The sequence below is a fragment of the Anomaloglossus baeobatrachus genome, chromosome 5 (assembly GCF_048569485.1).
Source record: "Anomaloglossus baeobatrachus isolate aAnoBae1 chromosome 5, aAnoBae1.hap1, whole genome shotgun sequence".
NCBI lineage: Eukaryota > Metazoa > Chordata > Amphibia > Anura > Aromobatidae > Anomaloglossus > Anomaloglossus baeobatrachus.
Genome location: NC_134357.1, coordinates 87,869,013 through 87,882,495, shown reverse-complemented (window position 1 = coordinate 87,882,495; position 13,483 = coordinate 87,869,013). Strand labels below are relative to the sequence as shown.

At 46.1% G+C, this 13,483-nt stretch overlaps 1 protein-coding gene across 1 annotated transcript in view; it reads right to left on the bottom strand.

Annotated features, from left to right (window-relative positions):
* Window positions 1-13,483, bottom strand: part of TMEM26 (transmembrane protein 26) — a 121,057-nt gene that overhangs the window by 29,535 nt on the left and 78,039 nt on the right. The window contains exon 3 of the mRNA XM_075352342.1: window positions 7,787-7,849. Coding sequence (XP_075208457.1) covers window positions 7,787-7,849 — 63 coding nt within the window. The remainder of the gene's footprint in view (window positions 1-7,786; window positions 7,850-13,483) is intronic.

The window sequence follows — 13,483 nt, the reverse complement described above, 5'->3', positions numbered from 1 at the left end:
TTTGGAAAAAAGGGAGACTCCGCTTGGAGTAACCCTTGCTTACATTGTTTTTAAAAGAAGCCAAGATGAACAAGTCATGGGTCAGCAAAGACTTTGCTACCTACCCCGGTGTCATCCTGGGGACGGCTAAGAATAGCGTATTTTTGAATGTGCTTGATGCAAATCAAAACATCCTGTTTGCAACTAGGGCCCAAGTGCTGCCACTGATGGGGTGGGTGTCTGTGTGGCCCAATTTTTGGAAAAAAGGGAGACTCCGCTTGGAGTAACCCTTGCTTGCTGTGTTTTTAAAAGAAGCCAAGATGAACAGAGCTGGGATCAGGAAAGACTTTGCTACCTACCCCGGTGTCATCCTGTGGACGGCTAAGAATAGCGTATTTTTGAATGTGCTTGATGCAAATCAAAACATCCTGTTTGCAACTAGGGCCCAAGTGCTGCCACTGATGGGGTGGGTGTCTGTGTGGCCCAATTTTTGGAAAAAAGGGAGACTCCGCTTGGAGTAACCCTTGCTTACATTGTTTTTAAAAGAAGCCAAGATGAACAAGTCATGGGTCAGCAAAGACTTTGCTACCTACCCCGGTGTCATCCTGGGGACGGCTAAGAATAGCGTATTTTTGAATGTGCTTGATGCAAATCAAAACATCCTGTTTGCAACTAGGGCCCAAGTGCTGCCACTGATGGGGTGGGTGTCTGTGTGGCCCAATTTTTGGAAAAAAGGGAGACTCCGCTTGGAGTAACCCTTGCTTACATTGTTTTTAAAAGAAGCCAAGATGAACAAGTCATGGGTCAGCAAAGACTTTGCTACCTACCCCGGTGTCATCCTGGGGACGGCTAAGAATAGCGTATTTTTGAATGTGCTTGATGCAAATCAAAACATCCTGTTTGCAACTAGGGCCCAAGTGCTGCCACTGATGGGGTGGGTGTCTGTGTGGCCCAATTTTTGGAAAAAAGGGAGACTCCGCTTGGAGTAACCCTTGCTTGCTGTGTTTTTAAAAGAAGCCAAGATGAACAGAGCTGGGATCAGGAAAGACTTTGCTACCTACCCCGGTGTCATCCTGTGGACGGCTAAGAATAGCGTATTTTTGAATGTGCTTGATGCAAATCAAAACATCCTGTTTGCAACTAGGGCCCAAGTGCTGCCACTGATGGGGTGGGTGTCTGTGTGGCCCAATTTTTGGAAAAAAGGGAGACTCCGCTTGGAGTAACCCTTGCTTGCTGTGTTTTTAAAAGAAGCCAAGATGAACAGAGCTGGGATCAGGAAAGACTTTGCTACCTACCCCGGTGTCATCCTGGGGACGGTTAAGAATAGCGTATTTTTGAATGTGCTTGATGCAAATCTAGCTGTGAAGTGTACAACTGGGGCCCAAGTGCTGCCACTGAAGGGGTGGGTGTGTGTGGGGCCCAATTTTTGGAAAAAAGGGAGACTCCGCTTGGAGTAACCCTTGCTTGCTGTGTTTTTAAAAGAAGCCAAGATGAACAGAGCTGGGATCAGGAAAGACTTTGCTACCTACCCCGGTGTCATCCTGGGGACGGATAAGAATGGCGTATTTTTGAATGTGCTTGATGCAAATCTAGCTGTGAAGTGTACAACTGGGGCACAACTGCTGCCACTGAAGGGGTGGGTGTGTGGGGCCCAATTTTTGGAAAAAAGGGAGACTCCGCTTGGAGTCACCTTGCGGTGTTTTACATGACTTTAGAAGGGCGTGCCATGCCTATATCTGTGTGTCCTCCTCTTTTTCCTTGTCCAGCTGTTTTGTTTTCGCATGAGTACATGTCCTTGTCACTTTCCCATGTGTTTGTGTTGTGTTGTGAGTTGTTTGTCACCTTTTGGACACCTTTGAGGGTGTTTTCTAGGTGTTTTACTGTGTTTGTGATTGCCTGCCATTGTTTCCTATGGGCTCGAGTTCGGTTCGTCGAACGTTCGACGAGCCGAACTCGAGCCAGACCCCCCGTTCGGCGAACCGCCTCGAGCCGAACCGGGACCGGTTCGCTCATCTCTACTTCTTAATGCTTTGCCAGGCCTTTACAGCCGCAGCCTTCAGGTCTTGCTTGTTTGTGGGTCTTTCCGTCTTAAGTCTGGATTTGAGCAAGTGAAATGCATGCTCAATTGGGTTAAGATCTGGTGATTGACTTGGCCATTGCAGAATGTTCCACTTTTTTGCACTCATGAACTCCTGGGTAGCTTTGGCTGTATGCTTGGGGTCATTGTCCATCTGTACTATGAAGCGTCGTCCGATCAACTTTGCGGCATTTGGCTGAATCTGGGCTGAAAGTATATCCCGGTACACTTCAGAATTCATCCGGCTACTCTTGTCTGCTGTTATGTCATCAATAAACACAAGTGACCCAGTGCCATTGAAAGCCATGCATGCCCATGCCATCATGTTGCCTCCACCATGTTTTACAGAGGATGTGGTGTGCCTTGGATCATGTGCCGTTCCCTTTCTTCTCCAAACCTGTTTCTTCCCATCATTCTGGTACAGGTTGATCTTTGTCTCATCTGTCCATAGAATACTTTTCCAGAACTGAGCTGGCTTCATGAGGTGTTTTTCAGCAAATTTAACTCTGGCCTGTCTATTTTTGGAATTGATGAATGGTTTGCATCTAGATGTCAACCCTTTGTATTTACTTTCATGGAGTCTTCTCTTTACTGTTGACTTAGAGACAGATACACCTACTTCACTGAGAGTGTTCTGGACTTCAGTTTATGTTGTGAACGGGTTCTTCTTCACCAAAGAAAGTATGCAGCGATCATCCACCACTGTTGTCATCCGTGGACGCCCAGGCCTTTTTGAGTTCCCAAGCTCACCAGTCAATTCCTTTTTTCTCAGAATGTACCCGACTGTTGATTTTGCTACTCCAAGCATGTCTGCTATCTCTCTGATGGATTTTTTCTTTTTTTTCAGCCTCAGGATGTTCTGCTTCACCTCAATTGAGAGTTCCTAAGACCGCATGTTGTCTGGTCACAGCAACAGCTTCCAAATGCAAAACCACACACCTGTAATCAACCCCAGACCTTTTAACTACTTCATTGATTACAGGTTAACGAGGGAGATGCCTTCAGAGTTAATTGCAGCCCTTAGAGTCCCTTGTCCAATTACTTTTGGTCCCTTTAAAAAGAGGAGGCTATGCATTACAGAGCTATGATTCCTAAACCCTTTCTCCGATTTGGATGTGAAAACTCTCATATTGCAGCTGGGAGTGTGCACTTTCAGCATATATTATATATATAATTGTATTTCTGAACATGTTTTTGTAAACAGCTAAAATAACAAAACTTGTGTCACTGTCCAAATATTTCTGGACCTAACTGTATGTATAGAATCAGCATGATAATTGTAAATGAGAGACAGAAATCAGGGCATAATCTTGGGCCCCCACAGAGAACTTGCCGGTTCGCGCAAGCGCACCTATTATTTCGGCTCTGCGAAGTGCGCCTGCACGCGCCGGGAATATGTCTGTGCAGGCACGAGATTTTGACCACCTACGTAAATGGTGTCCAAGGCGTCATCCACATCAATCAGCACAGGAGGATGGTGAAAGGAGGGACAGGAGGCGCAGATTAGGACACCCATCTGACCGGACCGGACAATTTCCATACATGGCCTTAGATTTTACAAAAAGTATTTGTGGGGTCTATGGGGATGGTCAGGGGGTAGCGTGCACCTATATAGCATGCAGCCCAGGCGCTGCTTAAGGTGCTAGTTTTAGTTTAGCAGCCAAAATCTGGTGACAGGTTCCCTTTAATGAAAAAAAAAAGAACTTTATGGCCACTTGCAAACTGCATTTTTGGTGCAGTTTTTTCACAAATCTGCATGTCTATCCTAATGTCAGCAAAGTCAATGAGAATTCTGAAGTCCTGGGCCCACGTTGCTTATTTTTTTTCCTTGCATATTTGGTGCAGAATATAAACTTCAGCATGTCACTTGGTGCATTTTTCTTGCGTTTTCAGTCCTTCAACCCTTTGACTTCATTATGAAAACACCCCAAAAACACAGCAAAAAGTTTTGTTTTGATGCGTTTTTCTGTCAGAAGGTGCAGATTTGATATGAAAATTTTTGCATCAAATACTCAGTGTGCGCACATAGCCTAAGAAACAATAGTTACTTTATAAGCCTTGTGGTGATGATAAGCATATAATTATATACAGATTATGTATAAAATGGGTTATAACAGACTGGTAAATTGCTAAACTCACAAAACATCCATTTTCCATATTTTTTAAATATTTATAACCGTACTCTAATAAACTCATGTTACCAAGAACCCACAGTAGAATATACTGCCATAAACCTTTCCAAAAGTAGACATGATCTAATGAACTAATATCGATCAAACACATACCGTGTTTTTCCAAAAATAAGACACTCTCTTATGATTTTTTTGCCCCCCAAATAGCGCTATGGCTTATTTTTGGAATAGGTCTTATTCTTGGAGAAACATGGTTGGGGGTAAGTATACCCCAACCAGAAAAAGCAGACCCCCTTCCCAGGATCGTCATACATAGAGGAACCTCAGACGTCTGCGTGGGTCCCAGGTCCTCCCTGTGATCTCCGACGGGCCCTCTCAGCAGGTATGCTGCACGCTGCCTCCCCTGCTTCTTGCTGACACACACATCAGATTGCGCACACACACACTCACACACTCATACACACATACACACAATCACCGACCAGATCGCACACACACACTCATAGTCACTCACCACATCCAGTAGTACAGAATGCCTCCAGCCACAGGAAAAGATGGGAGGAAGTTACGCATCGCAGGTCCTGAAAGCATTCCATCCGCAGACACAGGTCCTTGTGCTCCACCGTACTGCGTCTCAGGAAATCGGTATCACTGGATGTGGTGAGTGTGGGTGTGTGATCTGATGTGTGCGGGTGTGAAATCTGATGTGTGTGGGTATGTGATCTACTGCAGGGCCTCCCACTCGGCATCTGGTGAAAATGATTGCGGGGTGTCCGCTTTCTATAATGAAGTGTCCTGAAGTATCTTTAACATTTTTAGCTGCATGGACACTTCATTATTGAACCTAAACTAGGGGTTTTTTTTGGGGTAGGGCTTATATTTAAGCCTTGCTCCTCACTTCTTATTAACTGCCCAGCTCCTGCCTCCTTCATTTGATTGATAGGGCAGATCAGTCCAGCATCTGTCATATTCAGCTTCTGGCTGACCTCCAGTCTCCTGCAAGTGTCGTCAGTGCCTGGGATTTGTGTCAGTGTGTGAGATGTCTGTGCTGTTTGACTCCTGCTTCCTGCTGCTGTGAGCATCCTGCCTCCCGTGGTGCTGTGAGCATCCTGCCTCCTGTGGTGCTGTGAGCCTCCTGCCTCCCGCGGTGCTGTGAGCCTCCGGCTTCCCACGGTGCTGTTTGACTCCTGCCTCCTGCTGCTGTGAGCCTCCTGCCTCCCGTGGTGCTGTGAGCCTCCTGCCTCCCGTGGTGCTGTGAGCCTCCTGCCTCCCGTGGTGCTGTGAGCCTCCTGCCTCCCAAAGTGCTGTGAGCCACCTGCCTTCTGCGGTGCTGTTTGACTCCTGCCTCCCGCGGTGCTGTGAGCCTCCTGCCTCCCGTGGTGCTGTTTGACTTCTGCCTCCCATGGTGCTGTCAGCCTCCAGCCTCCCGCGGTCCTGTGAACCTCCTGCCTCCCATGTTGATGTGATTCTCCTGCCTCCCATGGTGCTGTTTGACTCCTGCCTCCTAAGGCACTGTGAGCCTCCTGCCTTCTGCGGTGCTGTTTGACTCCCGCCTCTCACGGTGCTGTGAGCCTCCTGCCTCCCATGGTGCTGTGAGCCTCTTGCCTCCCACGGTGCTGTGAACCTCCTGCCTCCCACGGTGCTGTGAACCTCCTGCCTCCCACAGTGCTGTGAGCCTTCTGCCTCCAGCGGTGCTGTGAGCCTTTTGCCTCCCACGGTGCTGTGAGTCTACTGCAGTGCTGGGAACCTCCTGCCACCCGCTTCTGTGTAACTCCTGTCTCCTGCTGCTGTGAGCCTCCTGCCTCCCGCGGTGCTGTGAGCCTTCTGCCTCCAGCGGTGCTGTGAGCCTCTTGCCTCCCACGGTGCTGTGAGCCTACTGCAGTGCTGGGAACCTCCTGCCACCCGCTTCTGTGTAACTCCTGTCTCCTGCTGCTGTGAGCCTCCTGCCTCCCGCGGTGCTGTGAGCCTCCTGCCTCCCACGGTGCTGTGAGCCTCCTGCCTCCCACGGTGCTGTGAGTCTCCTGCCTTCTGCAGTGCTGTTTGAGTCCTGCCTCCCACAGTGCTGTGAGCCTCCTGTCTCCCGCGGTGCTGTGAGCCTCCTGCCTCCCACTGTGCTGTGAGCCTACTGTAGTGCTGGGCGCTTCCTGCCACCCACTTCTTTGTAACTCCTGCCTCCTGCTGCTGTGTAACTCCTACCTCTTGCTGTTGTGAGCCTCCTGTCTCCCGTGGTGCTGTGAGCCTTCTGCAACCTGTGGTGCTGGGAGCCTCCTCCTGCCTCCCACTGTGCTGTGAACATCCTGCCTCCTGCTGCTGTGAGCCCAACACCCAGTGCTGTGTACCCCCAAGTACTATGAATGCCCACCAGTGCTATTTGCCCCCCTCCCAGTGCTGTGTGCCACCCCCTCCCAGTGCTGTATGCCACTCCCAGTGCTGTCTGTGCCCCCTTGGTGATGTATGTGCCCCCTCAGTCCTGTCTTTGTCCCCCAGTTCTGTTCGTGCCACTCTAGTTCTGTCCTTGCCGCTGCCACTGCTGTCCGTGCCCGGCAGTACTGTCTGTTCCCCCCAGTGATGTCCGAGCCCCAACTCCTCCTGTGATGTGTAGATGTCCCCAGCCCCTCCTGTGATGTGTATATGTCTCTGGCCCCTCCTGTGATGTGTATATGTCCCCAATCCTCCTGTGATGCATATATGCCCCCAGTCCCTCCTGTGATGTATATATGTTCGCAGCCCCTCCTGTGATGTATTTATGCCCTCAGTCCCTCCTGTGATGAATTTGCATAATCGGCCCGATCATTTCGGATGAGAGAATTCACGGCTGTCTTTTTTGGCCTAAGGGTTAGCACACACGGCGAGTAATACGGAGTGAATGAAATGCGATAAAAAAATTGCATTTCACTCAGACCAATATTACTGTATGGGGCCCTAATCGGACCGAGAAAACAGTTGCAGCATGCTGCAGGTGGAATGCGATCTTGTTCCACTCACACCCATTCAAGTCTATGGGGCAAGAGAAACATCGCACTGCACTCGCAGTACACTGGTGTAACGCAAGAGCAGTGCGATTCTCGCATCAGCTGGCAATGGAGGAGATAGGGAGATAAATCCCTCCCCTCTGCAGCGCTGGTCCTCCCCTCCGCAACTCGGGTTTGATCGCACGATCGGACTAGAGTCGCATGACACTGTGCTCCCGCTGTGCTGCGAGCATGTGCCGAGTGTCATGCAAGCATTTGCAGTAATCCTCGTGTGGCCTCAGCCTCAGATTGTGGCTTCTCAAACTGTTACCTTTCTGCAATTGTGCCGCCAGTCTCTGATTCATGCGGTCCATGGTTTGGGCAGCATAAATCAGCTGACAGGTTCCCTTTAAATAGATTTTCTTCCTGTCAGGTTCCCTTTAATGTTGTCAGTTAAAAATAGATGATGTATATTACACCATTCCTCAATTGCCCCTTTAGCAAGGTGGTGGTAAATATACAGTTGGCAAATTTATCACTGTACAATCGGAGTAAATTTAACAGCTTATACCTAGACTTATTATTATACAATTCACACAAGTCAGCAGAAGGATGAATAATGCTTGAGAATAACTTGTGTAACTTACCGCTTGTAGGAAATTGGTATGGTTGCCATTTAATGCGATATCCACAGTTATATTATTACATGGCTAGAAAATAGGTAAAAAAATATCATGTTAAGATCAAATAATACAAATCATCTGAATTTTGAGAATTAGCCATTGTTAATACATTACATCAGCCGAGACTAATAACAGCTATGACTAAGTATAATATTCTACATAATGTTATAGTAGTCTGGGATAATACTTGGTCTTTATGAAACTGCAATTGCCTAATGGTTGTTACACCTTCAATTCAATTGGTTATCGGTTTATGTTATTATTTGAACTAGAGATGAAAAAAAAAAAATATTCCAGCTTCCCTGGTTCGACGTCCGGTCCAATCTGCAGCCGAAGCTGGATGTTGCGTGCGACTCACACAATGTTGTTGCATGGCTTAGTAATGTTCAGCCACAGAAGTGAGTGCACATTTTTATGCTTAAAGGGGTTTTCCACTTTAAGAAAAGTTGTTCTCAACACTTTTATACTTGTTAAAGAGAATCTGTCAGCAGATTTTTGCCATTTAATCTGAAGACAGCATGCTGCAATGGTTAAAACATAGAATTCAGGGATGCCTGTCTTGTCAAGATCTGATCTGTTTTCCTGGAATGTTTGTTTAAGGAGCAGGACTCATCATTGCTAGGACTACATTGTCATGCTCACAACAATCTGGCGCGCTTAATCCTTAGGCGGGCTTTGCACATTACGACATCGCATGCCGATGCTGCGATGTCGAGTGCGATAGTCCCCGCCCCCGTCGCAGCAGCGATATCTTGTGATAGTTGCCGTAGCGAACATTATCGCTACGGCAGCTTCACATGCACTCACCTGTCCTGCGACGTCGCTCTGGCCGGCGAACCGCCTCCTTCCTAAGGGGGCGGGCCGTGAGGCGTCACAACGACGTCACACGACAGGCGGCCAATAGCAGCGGAGATGAGCAGGATGTAAACATCCCACCCACCTCCTTCCTTCTCATAGCAGCCGGGATGCAGGTAGGAGATGTTCCTCGCTCCTGCGGCTTCATACACAGCGATGTGTGCTGCCGCAGGACTGAGGAACAACATCGTACCTGTCGCTGCACCGGCATTATGGAAATGTCGGACCCTACACCGAAGATACGATAACGACGCTTTTGCGCTCATTCATCGTATCAAAAAGGTTTTACACATTACAACATCGCAAGTGACGCCGGATGTGCGTCACTTTCGATTTGACCCCACCGACATCGCACCTGCGATGTCGTAGTGTGCAAAGCTGGCCTTAATCTCACTGACAATGTACAATCTCAATTGAGAACCTGGTGTGGACGGAACAGCTCTCAGCTTTCAGAATGGGTGCACCCAATAATCTAAGTAGTACATCACTGGATTCAGAGCCTCTTTGCCTGAATGATGCTGCTCTCAGATAAGGTAGCAAAAATTCCCTTTAAAGGTTTTTTATCATCAGGTTTTTGCCACCTAATCTGAGACCAGCATAACGTAGCGGCAGAGATCCTGATTCCAGTGATGTGTCACTTACTGGGCTGCTTAGTGTAATTTTGATAAAATCACTATTTAATCAGCAGTAGATTATGATTAGAGGACTACTTGTCGTGCTGCAGGTAGTCCGGCATATTCATAAGCTCTGTATAACTGCTAGATCTGCAGCAGAGAAAACATAGATTTTATAAGGGCTCATGCACACGTTGCGTAATTGCATGCATTTACGCTGCGTATTGCACTGCAGCGTCAATTCATGCGTCCTGCGTCCCCAGCACAATCTATGTAGATTGTGCATGATATGTGCGCACGATGCTTTTATGAACGCAGTGATTTGGGTGCTAAAATTTTGACCCAAATCCTTGCGTTTATAAAAGCAGCATGTCAATTAATTTGTGCATTCTGGATGCAGCTCCCACTCTGTCTATGGTGGGGGCAGCAGCCATAGCGCATGAAATCGGCTTTTTTTAACAAAAAAACTGCATCCATTATGCAGTGTTTCTGCAGTGATTTGAAGCGCACATGTGCTGTCAAATCGCTGCAGAATAATCAGCAGTTACGTGCGCATGAGCCCTTAAAATGACAGCAAACAGCTCAGTAAGTGACATATCACTGGAATCAGGGTCTCTGTCCCTACATTATGCTGCTCTTAGTTAAGGGAGTAAAAACCTGGTGACAGATTCCCTTTAATTGGTATAAAGAGCGAGTACTCACTCTCTCCAGGTCCAGCACCAGTTCCACATTGCTGTTCTGAGTCTGTGTCTTTGGGTAGAGTCACACTGGGGTATGACTCGCATGAGTGCGATGTGGGAAAATCTCACATTGCAGTCGGCCCCAATACTGCAGACCACATCTGCAAATTTTTCATCAGCTCTAATTGGACTGAGGTAAAAAATTGCAGCATGCTGCGATTATTTGCGAGCCTCGGATTACTCGCACCCATGCAAGTCTATGGGTGCGAATGAAACATCGAACTGCACTTTGATGACATCCAAGTGCAGTGCAACATATGCACAGGCTGACAAGAGAGGAGAAGGATATATCACTCTATCCCTTTCCTCTGCAGCTGTGATCCAATCCCAGGATCGGATCACAGTTGCATGACACTCTGCTCAGGCTTGCTGCAGAGCCACATCCGATGCTCTTGCATCGCATGCCATGTACTAGTGTGACTCTGCCCTTAGGCTGCAGCAGTGTTAGCATGAGCCATTGAGCTCAGTAATGCTAATGACATTTACAGCAGCTGCTGAGCTCAGTGATTGGCTGCAGCGGTGGTGTGTACTGTTGAAATGCAGCTAAAACAGAGACTGGATCAGAGAGAGATGCAACTGGAGCCCAGTTTTTTGTTATTTCTCAAGTATAAAAACCTTTTGATACTATTTTTCTTAAAGTGGAAAGCCTTTTAATTCTAATTTGTGTCACATAATGCTACACAAACTAAGCATTCTTTCAATTTAATTTGTGAAAAGTGATAAATCTTGTCTGGTGAAACGCTTTCTATGCAGCTTCAGCAAGGAAAATAAAGCATTCCATGCATTTAAGCAAAAAAACAAAACAAAAAATTACAACTCAACAATATAGCATCACGTGCTATAGATCCAAAGAGAGAAGAGCCAAAAAAAGAAAAAAGAGAGAAGAGCAAAAGAGAGAAGAGCCAAAGAGAAAAGAGCGAAGAATCAAAGAGCAAAGAGAGAAGAGACAAAGAGAAAAGAGAGAAGAGCCAAAGAGAAAAGTGAGAAGAGCCAAAGAGAAAAGAGAGAAGAGCCAAAGAGAAAAGAGAGAAGAGCCAAAGAGAGAAGAGCCAAAGAGAAAAGAGAGAAGAGCAAAAGAGAAAAGAGAGAAGAGCCAAAGAGAAAAAAGAGAAGAGCCAAAGAGAAAAGAGCGAAGAATCAAAGAGCAAAGAGAGAAGAGACAAAGAGAAAAGACAGAAGAGCCAAAGAGAAAAGTGAGAAGAGCCAAAGAGAAAAGTGAGAAGAGCCAAATAGAAAAGAGAGAAGAGCCAAAGAGAAAAGAGAGAAGAGCCAAAGAGAAAAGAGAGAAGAGCCAAAGAGAAAAGAGAGAAGAGCCAAAGAGAAAAGAGAGAAGAGCCAAAGAGAAAAGAGAGAAGAGCAAAAGAGAGAAGAGCCAAAGAGAAAAGTGAGAAGAGCCAAAGAGAAAAGAGAGAAGAGCCAAAGAGAGAAGAGCAAAAGAGAAAAGAGAGAAGAGCCAAAGAGAAAAGAGAGAAGAGCCAAAGAGAAAAGAGCGAAGAATCAAAGAGAGAAGAGACAAAGAGAAAAGACAGAAGAGCCAAAGAGAAAAGTGAGAAGAGCCAAAGAGAAAAGTGAGAAGAGCCAAAGAGAAAAGTGAGAAGAGCCAAAGAGAAAAGAGATAAGAGCCAAAGAGAAAAGAGAGAAGAGCCAAAGAGAAAAGAGAGAAGAGCCAAAGAGAAAAGAGAGAAGAGCCAAAGAGAAAAGAGAGAAGAGCCAAAGAGAAAAGAGAGAAGAGCCAAAGAGAAAAGAGAAGAGCCAAAGAGAAAAGAGAGAAGAGCCAAAGAGAAAAGAGCGAAGAATCAAAGAGCAAAGAGAGAAGAGCCAAAGAGAAAAGACAGAAGAGCCAAAGAGAAAAGTGAGAAGAGCCAAAGAGAAAAGTGAGAAGAGCCAAATAGAAAAGAGAGAAGAGCCAAAGAGAAAAGAGAGAAGAGCCAAAGAGAAAAGAGAGAAGAGCCAAAGAGAAAAGAGAGAAGAGCCAAAGAGAAAAGAGAGAAGAGCCAAAGAGAAAAGAGAGAAGAGCCAAAGAGAAAAGAGAGAAGAGCAAAAGAGAGAAGAGCCAAAGAGAAAAGAGCCAAAGAGAAAGAGAGAAGAGCCAAAGAGAAAAGAGAAAAGAGCCAAAGAGAGAAGAGCCAAAGAGAAAAGAGAGAAGAGCCAAAGAGAAAAGAGAGAAGAGCAAAAGAGAGAAGAGCCAAAGAGAAAAGTGAGAAGAGCCAAAGAGAAAAGAGAGAAGAGCCAAAGAGAAAAGAGAGAAGAGCAAAAGAGAAAAGAGAGAAGAGCCAAAGAGAAAAGAGAGAAGAGCCAAAGAGAAAAGAGCGAAGAATCAAAGAGAGAAGAGACAAAGAGAAAAGACAGAAGAGCCAAAGAGAAAAGTGAGAAGAGCCAAAGAGAAAAGTGAGAAGAGCCAAAGAGAAAAGTGAGAAGAGCCAAAGAGAAAAGAGAGAAGAGCCAAAGAGAAAAGAGAGAAGAGCCAAAGAGAAAAGAGAGAAGAGCCAAAGAGAAAAGAGAGAAGAGCCAAAGAGAAAAGAGAGAAGAGCCAAAGAGAAAAGAGAAGAGCCAAAGAGAAAAGAGAGAAGAGCCAAAGAGAAAAGAGCGAAGAATCAAAGAGCAAAGAGAGAAGAGACAAAGAGAAAAGACAGAAGAGCCAAAGAGAAAAGTGAGAAGAGCCAAAGAGAAAAGTGAGAAGAGCCAAATAGAAAAGAGAGAAGAGCCAAAGAGAAAAGAGAGAAGAGCCAAAGAGAAAAGAGAGAAGAGCCAAAGAGAAAAGAGAGAAGAGCCAAAGAGAAAAGAGAGAAGAGCCAAAGAGAAAAGAGAGAAGAGCAAAAGAGAGAAGAGCCAAAGAGAAAAGAGCCAAAGAGAAAGAGAGAAGAGCCAAAGAGAAAAGAGAAAAGAGCCAAAGAGAGAAGAGCCAAAGAGAAAAGAGAGAAGAGCCAAAGAGAAAAGAGCGAAGAATCAAAGAGCAAAGAGAGAAGAGACAAAGAGAAAAGAGCCAAAGAGAAAGAGAGAAGAGCCAAAGAGAAAGAGAGAAGAGCCAAAGAGAAAAGAGAGAAGAGCCAAAGAGAAAAGAGAGAAGAGCCAAAGAGAAAAGAGAGAAGAGCCAAAGAGAAAAGAGAGGAGAGCCAAAGAGAAAAGCGAGAAGAGACAGAATTCAGACACAATTTTATACACATTTATTGTGCACAGCAAAAATCAGATATTGGCGATTTGCTATACACTGGAGCTCCGACCCAGTCTTTATGAGGGCTGTGCAGGAATAAGATGCAACAATTCATTAAGAGGCACTTGACACTTAATAAATTCAACACCTCTTATCAGTGGTGTGTGCCTCGCCAGAAATATTACTCCACTTAAGATGTACAGTATAGTAACACTAGCTGTTGTACCCGGTGTTGTTGGGGACAGTAACTAATTCTCTCTCTCTCTTTTCTTATACTAAGAATATCCTTTGTTGCCTATAG